General features: G+C 41.1%; 1 protein-coding gene across 2 annotated transcripts; it reads left to right on the forward strand.

Annotated features, from left to right (window-relative positions):
- The first annotated feature begins 553 nt into the window (after positions 1-553).
- LOC129792162 (intermembrane lipid transfer protein Vps13) lies at positions 554-15,956 on the forward strand. Of its 2 annotated transcripts, XM_055830949.1 has the most exons (8): positions 554-746; positions 1,949-3,090; positions 4,268-9,574; positions 10,533-11,096; positions 11,207-11,257; positions 12,112-13,968; positions 14,419-15,053; positions 15,124-15,956. In XM_055830949.1, the coding sequence occupies exons 1-8, from the start codon at positions 647-649 to the stop codon at positions 15,470-15,472; spliced, it is 10,005 nt and encodes a 3,334-aa protein (XP_055686924.1). In that variant the 5' UTR covers positions 554-646; the 3' UTR covers positions 15,473-15,956. The 2 variants fall into 2 exon arrangements, with proteins under 2 accessions (XP_055686924.1, XP_055686925.1); XM_055830950.1 differs by lacking the exon at positions 11,207-11,257.
- The last annotated feature ends 683 nt before the right edge of the window (positions 15,957-16,639 follow it).

Below are 16,639 nucleotides of genomic sequence, written 5' to 3' on the forward strand. Positions count from 1 at the left end.
ACCCCCGCATGTCTTGTAGCTATTTTTCAGCATTAAAATGAATTTTTATTAATGCGCAATTAAACAAATTCTTAATTTTTGTAAATTATTTTTTTTGTGATTAGAATTTACACAGAAATTCTAGAAATTAATATTTTATTAGTTCTTTAAATAAATTTTGTTAAAAGTTAAAGAATTATTTCGTTTTAGCGGTATTTCTTTTATTGGTATTAAACTTTGGGAGGACAGGAAGTGCAAAGGGATCTCTTGATAGTTAAGGAATATTCATTAAGAACTCTCAGGATCAAGCAAGAAGTACAAGAAATTATTGAATCGCGATTCTTCGTCAAAATTAAATAAACTGTTATAGAAAACTGACTTCTAATCCTGTTTTTTAACTAGTTTTAATTCATTTTTATTACAATGTTTATTAGAATTTTAAATTAAAATGAGAATAAAGAATAAAAGGAATAAAATGAAAGAAAGGAGCAAAGGACCGTTACAAAGAACTTATGCTCACCGCCTAATTTGAAAAAAGCCCCGACCGATGCGCCGCCTGGCGGAAATTTAGTTGTGTGCCAGAGAAAAATATTTTCCTTCTCAATTTGTGTTTTTCTTTTTTCCACGGCAAGTGGGAATTTAGTTTCCCTGCAAATATTCCCCAAAAATGGTGTTTGAAAGTCTCGTGACGGACCTCCTGAATCGTTTCCTGGGGGAATATGTGGAGAATTTGGATACGAAGCAGCTGAAAATTGGAATTTGGGGCGGTGAGTTCCTCATTTTCTTTCTCACGAGGAGTGGGAGGTGTTGTTTTCATTGATCCTCTTTATCCTTTGCATACTCCTGCGGAGGATTCATTGACCCCGTGTATTTGGGCACTAGTTGGTGCCATCTGGGGGTGTTGTCATTGTGTCCGGAGGGGGATTTTCTTGTGTTTCTGCCGAACTGTGATGATCTCACCCCGGGTCACTCCCATATCGTGCTCCTTTCGCCCAATAAATCTTTTTTTTTTTATTTCCCCCCCCCCAGAGGTTTTGGGGGCTCTCCGTGTAACCCAGCATTAAGTTTAGCCCGTTTGATGGCTCTAATTCCGTTGCAGCGAATTGCAAAACAATGGTCTGGAATTTCATTAGGGAGGAGCGACTGATAACAAGTCAATTCAGCGCAATTAGACGCGATGCGATAAGATAGGCCAGGAGCATAAAAAAAAGAGTTAACGAAAAGAGATTGATTGCCAATGTAGGCCCAATTGCTAATTGGGTTTATAATAGAGTCAAGGTCAGGGGGTAAATTCGGTGATTATTTTTAGATCAAAACGATCCAAAAGAGTGGGATCATCAGTGAAGCATTTTACATTCTTTTTTCTTTACTTCTGTGTGCCACACTGGTGCAAAAAAAATATCACAAATGTTAATTTGTGGATTCTCGTTCGCGCTTCGCTTCATTTTATTGGCCTCTGTATTCATATGGATGTAATACAAGCAGCGTTGTTTTATCATATGGGCGTGTGTAAAAAAAATAAATAGAGAATTCAATTGGGTGAGGCAGACAAATGCGCGGGGAGCTCTGCAGGAAGAACCGGCGATAAGCTGTGTCGTCGCGTGCTTGTAATGGGATTTCTGGGGATGCCAACGAGGCAATTTTTTTTCAGCAATTCCACAAACTTTCCTTCTGCTGCATGTTTAAAAGAAAAATTCCTTTTAAATCTTTAAAAGGAATTTAATTTAGTAATTCTCCCCTCAAGCAAATACTTTGTGGGAATGCAACATTATTGTTCACATTTCTAATAAATCTTTGCAGAAAATGTCACAAAATTATTGCCTAATTAGCATTTCCATAGGATGAATTTTAATTAATTTGTTTTATTCTTGTTGATATTTAATTCAGCAATAAACTCTGCTTTTTATGCACAGCAGCATAATAAAGAATCTTTTTTTTTTAATTAATTTCTCTTCTCATTCCCACACAGGTGATGTAGTTTTGAATAATTTGAAATTAAAGGAGAATGCTTTGGAGGAATTGGATCTACCCATTCAGGTGCCTTATGGGTACTTAGGGAAGCTCATACTGAAGATCCCATGGAAGAATTTGTACACAGCACCCGTTGAGGCGACCATTGAGGATCTCTATGTCTTCGCAAAGCCCACAAAAGCCATGCCGTACAACGCGGAGAAGGAAGAGAAGGCCCTCGTGGAGGCAAAAAAGGCCGAATTGAAGCGCATTCAGGATGCAAAGGCAAATCGCGAGACGGCCCTCATAAAGGCCGATAAGAGTTTCACGGAGAAGCTTGTAATGCAGATTGTAAACAATTTGCAAATTCGCATCTCAAACATCCACATTCGCTACGAAGATCGCAATGTGGGTGGGCAGTTGTTTGCCTTTGGGGTGACACTGAAGAATTTCTCCGTGAACACAACAGATGAGAATTGGAGTAAATGCTACCTCAAGGAAGTCGTGTCGAAGGTGTTCAAAATGGCAGAGCTCGAAGGGCTCGCCGTGTACTTCAATTGCTCCACAGATACCTTCGATGGGGCAGACGATGTGGCGCTCAGGGAGAAATTTCAACGCACAATTGCCACGAAAGTCATTCAGCCGGATAAGTACAAGTACATTTTCGGACCAATTGGCTCAAATGCCAAGCTTAAGCTGAACATGTCACCCGAAGAGGATACCCCAAAGTTTTCTGTGCCCAAAGTTGAGGTTTTCCTCAGTTTGGAGCAATTCACGGTGGGAATTTCGAAGAGTCAGTACCAGAGTGCCATAGAACTGGCAGAGTCACTCGATAGGAGTATAAAAGGGGCGCCATACAGACGGTTTCGCCCCTTCAACACTCCCATCAGGGGCAATGCACGGATTTGGTGGCATTTTGCCTACAATTGCATCGCAGAGACACACATTTGGAGGCGCAAAAGGGATTGGCATTGGGATAACATCCGCGATCACTGCCTACGGTGTCGTGAGTACAAGGAAATGTACAAAACGCGGCGGTTGGCAAAGAAACCCGATGCTCAGACTGTTGAGCGATGCCAGAAGCTCGAAGATCAGCTGGATCTGTTCAATTTAATTCGAATTCAGGAGCAGATTGACATTGAAGTGGCAAAAATTATAAAGGTATGTTAATTATTCTTTTATTTATCTATTTTGCTTTATTTGATTTATTAAGTTGAAATTGTTTTGTAATAAAATTCTTCATTAACTGAATGAAAATATTCTGGTTAAATTAAATCAAGGCTAAAAAGAACTAAATTCAAGCCTTAAGAGTTATTCAAATTTAAGTTGCTTTAAAGGCACTCGGGTTGAGGAGAAGAGGCTTAAAAAAAGCATCAAATTTAAGCTTTAACAGTAAATTAAATTCAAGACTAAAGATAGTGCTAAATTCAACCTTAAAAAGTATTAAATTTAAGATTAAAACGTACTAATTTTAAGAATAGAAAGTATTTAATTGAAGCCCTAAAAATGTTAAATTCAAGCCTAAAACATACTAAACTCAAGCCCTAATAATGCTTTATTCAAGCCTAAATATGTAGTGTTAAATTCAAATATATAAAGTACTAAATTCAAGCCTCAAGAGAACTAAGTTCGAACCTAGAAGGTGTTAAATTCAAACCTAAAAAGTGTTAAATTCAGTCTAAAGTAGAGACCGAAGTTAGTCGAGTTGAAGTCGCGACTAGTGACTAGTCGATGGATTTTCTTGAGTCGTCGTCGTTGATTAATTTTATCGACTAGTCGTAAGTCGTCGTAGTCGATCTCAAGTCGACTCAAAGTCGACTAGTACTCAAAAAATAATAAATAATTTGATCATTTTATTACAAATTATAATTATTATTACAGTACAACGACCACTTGGTTGAGCTATTCTCGCGCATTGAAAATAATGAGTGTGAAAAGTACATCTGAGCGGTCGTTGTACTGGGGTCCCACTGTAGTTTTTTTTTAATGCATGGAAAAACTAAAAAATAACAAAATATCTTAATATAACCTGGATTTTATCGGCAGACTGTCTGCCGACAAAACCCAGATTAACCTGCGTTAGAACTTTTTAAGCTTGAATTAAATACTTAAAAGGCTTGAATTTAGTTTGTTTGTGGCTTGAATTTAGTACATTCTAGGCTTGAATTTAATACTTTTAAGGCTTGATTTAAGCACTATTAAAGCTTATGTTTAGTACGTTTTTCAGGCCTGAATTTAATACTTTTAAGGCTTGAATAATTAGATAATTTTTGAACAAAACATTCCAACAAATATTGGAAAAAATAATAAATTTTGATAAAAATTCTTCTCCCAAAAGGATCAAGAACCTCCACCGAAGACATCCTGGTTTGGTTCGTGGTTCGGCGGTGGTGCAAAGCAGGAGGAGAAGGAAAAGAGTTCAGCCATCCTGACGCAATTCAATGCCGCCATGACGAATGAGGAGAAGGCAAAGCTCTACAACGCGATTGGGTACAGAGAGAATTCAATGGAGATGGAATTGCCGGAAGATTACGTTGCCATGCGCTTGCATTTCCAACTGAATGTCCTCGAAGTGGCCATAATGAATGATCAGGGTGTGCGAGAGGTGAATAAGAGTGACTGCATTCTGCTAATGCAGCTACGGGAGGTACGTTGTGAGATTGATCAACGTCCAACGGCATCGGCGATTAAGCTGAAGATGGATCTGAAGACATTCTCTGTGTTTGGGGTGAAGCAGGGCGATGCTACGCCGAATATAATTAAATCCAAATGCGAAGAGGAGGGGAATCAGTTGTCATTGGATTTTGAAACGAATCCATTGGATCATTTGTGCGATCAGAGGATTAAGCTGCGTACGCGCCCGTTGAAGATTACGTACGATGGCGAGACAATCTTGCAGTTGATTGATCTGTTCAAGCCACCCAAAGATATGAATATATCGGAGATTCAGGATGCAGCTTCGGGGAAGTTGAGCAATGTGAAGGAACGTTCAGCCACGGGGCTTGAGTACATGATTGAGACGCACACACGGCTGGATATTGATATTGTTTTCATGCCCGTGTACCTCATTGTACCCTACAAGGGGGTGTACTTGAAGGATAAGCACACAGCATTGATTGTGAGTCTCGGTACAGTGACCCTCCTGTCGGCACCGCGTGAACTGGACACAATGGATGTGCGTTCAATGTTCCAGAGTGGCATTAAGATGGAGGATATTCTGCAGGAGATGATGGAGCAGAGCTACGATGTGTTCAATTTGAAAATTGAGAACCTCCAGGTGCTGTTTGTGGAGCCAAAGGACAACTGGGGGGATGTCCTGTTGAGTGGTCAGAGGACCGATATGCACTTTGTCGAACCAACAACACTCACCCTCTCTGCGCACTCATGCGTCATTGACGACGATCCGCGATTGCCGAAGATAAAGATTTCCGGAGAGTTGCCCTACTTTGGGGTTAGTATGTCGCAGCAAAAATTCCTGGATATGGTTGATTTGCTCATGAGTATCCCACTGCCGGAGGAGGAGGAGACCGTGCCGAAGCTTCCGGAGAAGGGGGGGAGTCTCTATCAGTCCACGGCGTCGCTTGCATCGAAATTCCTCGATTCCGACAAGGTGCGCGGGAAGAAGAAATTGGAGCCAGCACAGGGGGAGATTACGGAGGAAATTCAACAATTTACAAATCTCATTGTTAACTTCATCATCAATGAGATCTCAATTATTCTCTTTGAGAATCATCAGGATAGCGCACAATCCACACCAAGTACGTATGAGACGCCAGCTGAGGAATTTATTTCTGTCGTATCAACACCATCTGACTATCGTGCCCATGCCAGGAAGAGGAAGATTGTAACGTTCAAAGTGATGCACATTGGAGCATCCCTCGTTCAGCGTACGTACGACCTGAAGGTCAATTTGCGCCTTGGGGGCATTGCCGTCGTGCAATTTATGTATAAGAATAGCACAGAGCGGGAGATTGATGTTATATCGACGCCCGGATTCATCGATGGCAGTGAGTATCTCCTCACAATTGACTATCTCAATGCAAATAAAGAATCTCCGGAATTTGTCACAAAGTACACGTCAGTTGAGCAGCTGATTGAGATAAAATTCTCCAAATTTATCCTCCTTCTGCACCAAGAGGGTATTATTGAGTTTCTCGCTCTTGCCGATGAGATGCAACGAAAACTCCTTGCAACGACACAGAAGAAGGGAGGAGCAATGAATGCGGATAAAATTGCCTCAGCCGGAAGTCCAATACGCATTGAGAGTGGACTCCCGACAATCCTTGAGGAAGAAGGGGAAAAACCATCCACGGAGCAGAAGCAGAGGCGGCATCATCGTGTTGTGGATAGCATTAAAGTGAAGGTTGTTGCAAATCTCGAGAGTGTCACGGTGAAGATTGAGAATGAACGGATGCCCATAACGGCGCTTCAAATTGAAAATCTCAGTGCAAGCACAATTATTAAGTCTTCATACACGGAGTTGTGTCTCAAGTTGAAGAATATCTCCATTTCCGACAAGAATCCAGCTTCAATTCACACAACAATCCTTTCGGTGATGGGGGATGATGCCATGAATTGTCGCGTTGTTCTCTTCAATTTGGACGAGACGAGTGTCTACAATTCGGATGATATTAAAATTGAAGTTTCAATGGGTGGAATAAAGTTTGTCTTCCTCAATTGGTACATTCAGTCCGTGCTGAATTTCCTCGATAACTTCCAAGCGGCACAGGAGAAGATTGCCGAAGCCGGAGCAGCTGCAGCTGGAGCGGCAAAGCAGAATGTTGTCGATGCGTATGCAAAAGCAACACGAATGAACCTCAATGTGCGCATTAAGGCACCAATAATAATTCTTCCGGAAGATTCAAAATCCATCAATGCCCTATGCCTTGATCTGGGTAATTTAAGCGTTACAAATCACTGCTATGAGCTGCCGACCGCAAATGAGGAGAATCGGAAAGCCGTGATGGATGATATGAAGCTCGATCTGAAGGATTTGAAGGTGACAAAAGTTAATTTGTATCAAGATGCGAATTTGGATGCATCCCATGGGGATATATCATTCAATCCGGATTCCGGGAATGCCATTCTCACGCCAACATCATTCTCCCTCAATATAGCACGAAATCTCTCGGCGAGTTGGTACAAAGATCGCCCAGACATTGAGATTTTGGGTAAGATGAATTCAATTGTAATCAATTTGGATACGTCTGACTACAAATTGATCATGGATATTCTTGGGAAGAATATGCAAGAAGGTGGAGGAGAACGGAAAGCACCACCACCACCCGCGGTGGCGCCTAAAGCGGAAACAGTAAATCGGGAGACAGTGCAGGAGGTGGTTCGTGTGCATCAGGAATTGATAAAGACTCCACCGAGTGAGTCGTGCAGTGAAACGCCAACGGATGATTCGAAATCCATGATGATTGCAACCTTCCTCAAGTTCTCATTCCAAATGGACAGCCTTATTATTAATTTGCAAACTGACGGTGATAAGGGTTTAGCTTCATTCGGGATCTACGTGTTGTCTGTCAAGGGGAACAAACTCGCGGATGGATCACTGAATACATCAGTTGTCCTCTGTGACATTCAATGGGATGATATTCGTCCACAGAGGGAGAATATGATTACGCGATTTATGGGAAGGAAAACATCCGGAAAGGAAGATGATACCAATGCAAAATCAATGATTGATATAACATGCAGCATAAAGGATACGTCAATCTTTGCTGAATTGCGAATTCGTGGCTTTGATCTAATCATATCAATGGACTACATAATGAAGCTGATGAACTTCCTCAATGCCCCCAGTGTGGCTGCAACTAATGATAAAGTTACAGTGAATGATCCGAAAAAATTGGAACTTGCAACGCCAAAAACTCCACGAGATACTCAACTTACACCCCCAACGCCGCCCAATCAAAGCAGCAAGATGACAATAATTATTGCCATTGAGCAACCGGATATTATTTTAGTTGAAAAAATGGATGATATCAATTGTCACGCTCTCATTCTCAACTGCGAAGCTGGGCTGAAGTTCCGGCAGTATGGGGAGAAGCAAATAATCCGCGGGGACATTAACAACTTCAACATTCACATGTGTGAATTTAATCCATCTCGTCGTGCCCAAACACGCTACTACGTCCTCAAGCCTGTTAATATCAGTCTTTCCGGATCAACACCTGAGACTGAAGGACTCCACGTGGCACTAACGGTGTCAAGTATTGAAATATGCATTTCCCCAGGGACCATTCAACTCGTAAATCGTATCCTTGCAACGATGAATGAGCAAGAGAGTTCAGCAACAAATGAGGAAGTCGCGAAGAATGAATATGTTGATTTGTGGAATGTTAAGGATTTCACCGATGATGACTTCTGGTTCACACAAATTGAGGAAGCAACCGAAGCTATTGATACCCTGGATGACTACAGTCCAATTGTAAATCAAAAACTAGAGATGTGCACCATTGAAGTGCCGTCGTTTATTGTTAAAGTTGAATCTGGTTTTGGATACTACACCATCCCCATGTTGCGCATTGATAGCAATGTTTTTATGAAGGTGTGCAATTGGAGTTCAAACCTCTCAGCTGAGGGAAGCCTCCAACTCGGTATGTCCTACTACAATAGCATCCTAGCTCTGTGGGAGCCACTAATTGAGCCAAATGAACGAGAACTCCCAAATGGGCTGATTGAATCCGGTCCGTGGGAGCTTCAATTCACAGCGAAAATGAATCAAGATAGGCTGGAGAGTAGTTTCGATGAGGTGCCCGAAGAGAAGCAACCACTAACGAAGATTTGCGTAACAGCCACGGAAACACTGGAGATGACCGTGACAAAGACATGCCTGGAGGTGTTGCAGAATCTCGGAAAGGGTTTCAGTGAAGCCATCAACTCCCAATTGACTACAACGCAGCAAACAGCTCCGTATGTTGTGCAAAATGACACAGGGTTCGATATAACGTTCAATTTACAACGTGGTGGCTTTAGTTTGCACACATCGCATCTCCCGCAGTCGGAGAAGGCTGGTGAAGAGAATGCAGCACGTGGAATTGTTTTCCAGACAAAGGATGATGATGGCACAGTGAGTCCGGAGAGTGTAACAACGTGTACACTATCGCCCGGAGCTTGTGTGTATCTGCAGCTAAAGGATGAGGTGACAAATGAGGCAGCAAAGGAGGATACTGTTGATTCGATTATTCAGAAGGAGAAGTATCTCCATGTTCAAATTGGGGATATCAACAAAGAACTTGTTTTGCCTGTTTATAAGGCCGACAAGAGATACTTTCCGCTCTATAGGGATACAAATAGCGAACCATGGGGCATTATATCGAACATTAAAGTGGAATATGGAAGTACTATTGTGACCATTCATGGTGTTGTGCAGATACACAATCACTTTTCGGCCACAATGAAGCTCCATAGGCGTATCAATGGGGCTTTTCACGTTGTCGGTGAGGTGCCGCCCAATAAAGTCTTCAACGTTCCTCTCCATTCAATTTATGCCGTCAATAAGGATCTACACTTCTCCCTGCCAAACTACAAGCCATCCATTCAGGGGATCAACTGGAAGGATAGTCCGAGTGATTTTGAATACCGCAGGACACTTCAATGTGATCCAGAAGTCAACTATGAGCCATTCTACATTAATGTGAGTTGATTTTATTTATTTATTTTCCTTTAATACAGATTCGGAAGCTATATTCTTCGCATTACTCTATTCCCCGTTAAAGCCTATAAAAGTATTGTTTGTAATGTTACCTTTTGACGATGAAAACAGAGAAATTAGTAACTTCAAATTAATATAAGCGCCTCCTTGCACTTCCTTCTTGATATTACGCACCTGTGGAGGAGAATCAGAGGGAGCATTAAGACACCTCCGGCGAGAATTGACCAGATTAGCGAGTGTCCTTGAAAGTCTCTGATCTCTTTTCCGTGAATGATGAAAATCCTCCTTTTTTCGCGTTGGTGGTGCACAAATGGTAACAATTACACTGTATTTTACTTCAGAACATATTTAATTCTCTACTACTAATTGATGAAATACAAAATAATGAATTTAAAGGATAAAAACTTGATAAATAAGAAGTTCACTGAATATGGCGTGCTGCCGCGTTCATTGAGGATAGGAAGTGAGGTTGTGTTGTATTTTTCCCCATAAAGAATTCGTCGCGTACCCTTCTACAACTATCGTGCGGATTTGTCCTTGGACAAGCGCGCTCAATTAGTGATCGCAAATATTTTAGTAGGACTGTATTTATTTTTCTTTAGCAGTATTCTACTACTAACCTATTAATTATTCGCCATTCTGCTTTCTATTTCCTTTCACTCCTTTACTTTGCAAACAATTAAAAGTTAAAGCCTATATGTAAAAGTATTTTAATTGTTAACAACCATTCTTCAATTTGCAATACAAAATTTTTATAAAATCTTCACTATTTTAGGTTATTTTCTCTAATTCTTTTTGGCGTCACTACAAATTGCTTCTTTTCTTTTTCACAAATACACGCCTACTATGATTAAATAGAGGTCTAAATCTTTCAATTTCCTAAAAGGCCTACTCTGTCTTCAATAAACATTACGTATTTAAAAAAAAATCCTTTCTGTAGGCCGTAAGGACGCGCAAGGATGTCTACTATGAAGTAACATCGAAGATCACAATGCTGAGTGTCTGCTATGTTATTCATTTGCGTCCACCTGTTCTTCTGCGCAACACCCTCCCCATTCCGATTATCATATCAGTTGCTGGCTGTAGTGTTGTGCGTGACACACAGGCGGCAATTCAGCAGCGTGAAGAGCAGAGAAAGGAAGATGAGAATGCCACGGCAGGACACAAAGAATGCGAAGATTTCCTCGATTATGGGGAAAAAGTCGTTCAGCCGGGTGAAATGATTCATTTGCCAACAATCCAGCTTGCTGCCGCCCACGGGGAGTCGTACAGTAACATTGTGATCCGGTTGATTCAGTACTTGGATAAGGATTGGTCGTGCACAACCGAAATCCCGGCAAATCCACCGGAATTTGCCGTGTGGACATTCAGATCGTACGACTCTGTGGCGGAGATGTCCTTCGAATTGGGGGTTCACTATGAAAATCGCGAAGGATCCCTTCAACTCTCCATCTACTGCCCCTTCTGGATGGTCAACAAAACAGGCCTTATGCTCAGCTACAGAGTGAGTAGAATTTTTTTTTATTAAATTATAAAGTATTTTTTCTCAAGTAAATTTTGTGATTTTGTCTTCTAATGCCCATTAATTTCAATATAATTGTGTACAACATCCAGAAATCCAGAAAAACCGAAAGAAATGAATTGTCGGGTAGTCCTCCATCGAAGGTATTTCCCTTTAGAAATTTTTCAAGATTCTTTTGCTTTGCCCAAAATTTTCTTAGTTTATTAACAATTTGTTTGCCAAATTGGAAGCAGAGGTTTTTTGTGTTGGGAATCTGTAGAGATTAGACGAAATAATTTAATAATAATTTCTTCATTAATTATATTTTTTAAAATTAAATTTTTCATACTAAAATTTAGGATTATTCATTGCGAAAAGTCTTTAAAAGAAATAAAAATTTTCTTAAGTTTCCTTGAATAAGCAACTTGAAGTTTGTACTTTTTTTCCGTAACGGTTTGATGTGTTCCCGGAAAGTGCTATATGTAGGTGGAAGTTGTGTAGTCATCCTGCCTATTGCATCAGGAAGTTTCTAAGGGATCTTTGGAACGCCTTTTTCAACACCCGGCTGATCCTTGATCACAATCTGTCCAATTAGGAAGTTCCCTTCGCAATTAGGTGAAGCATTTTTATAGACTCAGATTTTGACCTGAAGATTAGATCATAGATCAGCCAGGTGTTGAAAAAAAAGTTCCTGAGATTCCTTAGAAACATCCTGATGCAATGAGCAGGATGACTGCACAACTTTTAAACACTTATTCCACTTTCCGGGAAGCACATTAAATCGTTCCGGGAAGAAAAGTATTTCGAAAAATGTACAAACTTCAAACTTGTTTCGCAATTGAATGATCTCAATTTTTTTGTTTACCACTAACAAGGATAACAAACAAGAATCCTTCTGGTGGAAAATTCGATCATTAATTTTCACATTCTAATATATTTTTTTAAATTGATTTTGTTCATTCTTCTGTGAGTTTTTTTTTACTCTAAAAAAGAAACATTTTTGGGGAACTTTTCACAGGGAACAGACGAATCAATAAATGTCCTGTACCACCCACCGGAGTACAATGGTCCCATCCTGTTCTCCTTCCGCGAGAAGGCTTTCTTCGGGAAGAATCGTGCCTCAATTCGCATCGATACGGGTGATTGGAGCGATAAATTCCCACTGGATGTGGCAGGATCGAGTGGTGTTGTTCAGTGCAAAGCCAAAGATACAACATATCACATTGCTGTCCACAATGCACTCACAAAGTATTCCTTGACGAAACAGATCACCTTCCTGCCCAATTTTATTCTTGTCAACAAAGCTCCTGTGGATGTGGAGGTGCAGGAGGAGAATAGACCGGGTGATCCGTGGCTGCTTGTTCCATCGCAGGAATGTATTCCACTTTGGCCGAAAGTTGAATCGAATCCCATGCTGAGGATTCGTGTTGAGGGCATTGTGACACCACCATTCCGCTACACAGAGGTCCAGTGTTCCCTGCTGAAGCTCCCCAATAACAAATATGGGGGAATCTACGTTGATGTGAGCGTCACAGAGGGTGGGACTTTTGTGCAATTCACCGAATACTTCCCGGGCAATGCTCCTGCCCTCATTGTCAATCACACCGACGTGGCAATTAGCTTCTGGGAGCGTGGGAATGTCAATGAGCGAGTCCTTAAGGCCAATGAGAAGATGATGTACACATGGGCAGATCCAGCGGGTGATCGTATCATCCACTGGAACAATGGGCCGAAGGAGAAGATTGAGAATGATTTGCAGCGTGATGGTGTTGGATCCTTCGTACCTGGGGAGGATAACACCACCGTCTACTGGTGGGTTTCCTTCCTCGATGGCGTTCAGCGTGTCCTGCTATTCACAAAGAGCGAAGCAAGCGCCAATGAGACTCAATCGGATCATCGAATGGATAAAATAAATCAGGAGATTGAGCTGAATATCCACGGAATTGGGCTTTCTGTTGTCAACAATATCAAATCATGCGATGTAATTTACATTGGAATTGCCAGCAGTGGTGTAATTTGGGAGGAATGGAAGAAGACACGTTTCAAGCAGATGAAAATCAAAGATAATCTCCTTGTTGAGGAGAAGTACCAGGAATATCTGCGGGATCAGATAACAGCAACGAATTTGCAGAAGAAATACTTCATTGATGGGGAGAAGCATGAAGTAGATTTTGCAGAGATGAAAATTCAAAAATCCAATCTCCGTGACATTCGTCGGGTCTTCTACCCGGGTCTCTGGTTCCAGCTGAAGACATCGCCGTTCCAGACGCAGATGCACGCAAAGATAAATCGCATTCAGATTGACAATCAAACACCCGATTGTATTTTCCCCGTCATCCTGGCACCTGTGCCACCGCCAAAGAGTGTGGCGGCCACGGCTGAGTTGAAACCCTTCGTGGAGGCGTCAATTGTTGAGCGTGTCATCCCATTCTCGACGGTTAAACAGTTCAAGTACTGCAAAATCTTGATGCAGGAATTCCACATTCGCATTGATTTGGGTGTGATCAATGAAGTGTTTGACATGATGAATACGGAAGATTCCGAGGAGGAGGTTGTGAAGATTTTTGCGCAGGAATTGGCACGTCTCAAGGAGCCCCTGTCGTCCTTTGTGGATGTCCAGTCGTCGCAGGAGCAGAAGAATTTCTACGATCAACTCCATTTGGGCCCCCTGAAAGTTCACGTTTCCTTCTCAATGTCCGGCTCGGATACGCGTAATATGCCGGGGATTCTTTCAACACTCCTCCAGAGTGTTGGTGTTACGCTCACGGATGTCAATGATGTGGTCTTCCGGTTGGCATTCTTCGATCGTGCCTACGTGTTCCTAACGCAGAGGCAGCTCGTGTCTGAATGTATGGCACACTATACGGGACAAGCGGTGAGTCTTACACATTGCTGAAGTAATTTTTTCTACTTTTAGCAGCTTGGTTGGATGTGCTTCCCGGAAAGTGAAATAAGTGGCTGGAAGTTGTGCAGTCATCCTTCCCAATGCATCAGGAAGTTTCTGAGGAATCTTAGGAACTTCCTTTTCAACATCCGATTGATCTTTGATGTCATTTAGTAGTCAAAATCTATCCATTTAGTGAGTCTATAAAAATGCTTCCTGCAATTGCAAAAGGGACAGCCGGGTGTTGAAAAGAATGTTCTTAAGATTCCTCAGAAGCTTCCTGATGCATTCGGAAGGATGTCTGCACAACTTTCAGACACTAATGTCACTTTCCGGGAAGCACATACAATCGTTTTGAGGAAAAAGTTAATTTCAAAATTGCACAAATCAGATTAAAATTTTTCTTAAAAGAATAAAAATTCTCATTTGATTTTTTTTCAGGTAAAACAACTCTATGTCCTCGTTCTGGGCCTAGATGTGATTGGCAATCCCTTTGGGTTGGTTGTGGGTATTAAGAAGGGTGTTGAAGATCTCTTCTATGAACCCTTCCAGGGCCTAATTCAGGGCCCCGGGGAATTTGCCCAAGGACTCGTTCTTGGTGTAAGGAGTCTCTTTGGGCATACTGTGGGTGGAGCAGCTGGAGCTGTGTCCAAGATAACGGGAGCAGTGGGGAAAGGTCTTGCAGCATTGACCTTTGACAAGGAGTATCAGAAGAAGCGACGGAATCAGATTAATCGGAAACCCGCAAATCTGCAGGAAGGTCTTGCACGGAGTGGAAAGGGGCTCGTTATGGGGGTGGTTGATGGGGTGACGGGAGTTTTCTCCAAGCCAATTAGTGGAGCACGATCCGAAGGTGTTGAGGGCTTCTTCAAGGGCCTGGGAAAGGGTGCAGTGGGTCTCGTGACGCGTCCCACTGCGGGTGTTGTGGATTTTGCCAGTGGAAGCTTTGAAGCTGTTAAAAGAGCCACGGAGATGTCAGAGGATGTCATTAGGTTGCGTCCACCGCGATTCCTTAAACCCGATGGCGTTGTGCAGCCCTACAGTCGGCGTACAGCTGAAGGGAATAAACTTCTCAAGTAAGTTGAGAAAGTCTCTTTTTCATTGAGATTGAATGGAGAATTAATAAGAAAAGTTTTGCTTTTGCAGGGAAATTGATAAAGGAAAATACGCAGATACGGATACATTTGTCCACAGTGAGACAATAATTGAGCACAAGGATGTCTTTGTGGTGTCAGATCAGCGTGTTCTGTATTGCATACGGAATGATTTATTCGGTGGATGGCAAATTGAGTGGACACATCGATGGGAGGAAATTGCAGCGGTTCAAGTAACGCCGCAGGGCGTTGAAATACGCCTCGTGCGTGAACAGAAAAAGGGCTTTGGGGGTTTATTTGGGAATTCCGAAGCACAGCGCAAAGTCCTCATCATTCCTCGTCAAGCACGACGTGAGCAACTTGTTACCATCATGAAGGATATCAAAGAACAAAGGAAGTAAGGCGAAAAGAAGGTAAAACACAAAATGCTTTTGCAAATTATTATTCCGCTAGTCAATGGGATTTACATAATATATAAATTGCTTTTGGGTAAATGCTGTGGGGGGTGCTGGGTGAGCTGAGCGAATTGCAAGGGTCCAAATGCAAATTTCCATTGAAATCTCACAGCCAGAGATTCCCATGGAAAGTCTCACGAATCCTTCCCCCCAATCAAGCTAAAGGATCTAATAATTTTCTCAACGTTCTACGTCTTTTTTGCATTTTACACGTTTTTCCATATTACTTACATAATATAAAATATATATATTAAAATGGCACTCTCAAAGAGAACTTACAAAAAAGCGATCGACATGATATTTTATATAAACTTTCTTCATTAAATATTATATACAAAAAAATCTTTAGGTACTCTTATAGTGGGAGTTTCGTAAAAGAGAATCGTTGTAGAAGTTGTGAATAATGAATAAAAAAAAATCTCTATTTTAATTTTTCATTTTTTTTTTTAATTAAAAAGAGCCGGATGTGGTTCCAAAGGAGTTTATCCGTTTTTATATAGATTAAGCCCTTAGTAGTAATTCAAGGAAATACTAGGTGTTCAAAAATAAGCACAAAACTTTTTTTTTGAAATATCTTTTCTTGTGTTTGAGATACCGGAAATCCCATGATAGAATTGTTTTCAGGAGACAAAAGGTAATTGTTCTGATGTGTTTTTAAAATGGCCGCACTCTTTTTTTTCAAAATGGCGCTTTCAGTCTCAATTTTGTATTATTTAGTAGGTTTATTTTCACTCGATCAATTAATAATCCATTAAAACTCATTTTTTGAGTCAGAGGTGGTGAAAGAACCTGGCGGGCATCTTGAAAAATGTAAAAAAAATGCTCAAAATCGATTTTCTGCGATATTTTCACTTTCAGTAGTGCAGAAACATAGAAATATCTCCTCTATCGAAGAAACATCAGCGCGTATGTTCCATGCATAAGAAAAAGAGACAAAAATAAAATGATGACGTCACTGTTTACATTTTTGGGCAAATATTTGCTGAATCTTTCCCAATTTATTGGAAAATGAGTAGCTTTCTGCCAGAAAGTTTCTGGTAAATTCTTATGATTTTTTTTATTAAATTGTCGATTATGTATTTAGTCCCATATTGTGATGTTTCACCGGGATAT

The sequence above is a fragment of the Lutzomyia longipalpis genome, chromosome 3, assembly GCF_024334085.1.
Source record: "Lutzomyia longipalpis isolate SR_M1_2022 chromosome 3, ASM2433408v1".
NCBI lineage: Eukaryota > Metazoa > Arthropoda > Insecta > Diptera > Psychodidae > Lutzomyia > Lutzomyia longipalpis.

Excerpts from the sequence above, each read along its gene's own strand:
- LOC129792162 (XM_055830949.1), top strand. The coding sequence starts at position 647 with ATGGTGTTTGAAAGTCTCGTGACGGACCTCCTGAATCGTTTCCTGGGG. Across the intron at positions 3,091-4,267 it reads AAGTGGCAAAAATTATAAAG|GATCAAGAACCTCCACCGAA; the intron begins GTATGTTAATTA and ends TTCTCCCAAAAG. Across the intron at positions 9,575-10,532 it reads ATGAGCCATTCTACATTAAT|GCCGTAAGGACGCGCAAGGA; the intron begins GTGAGTTGATTT and ends TCCTTTCTGTAG.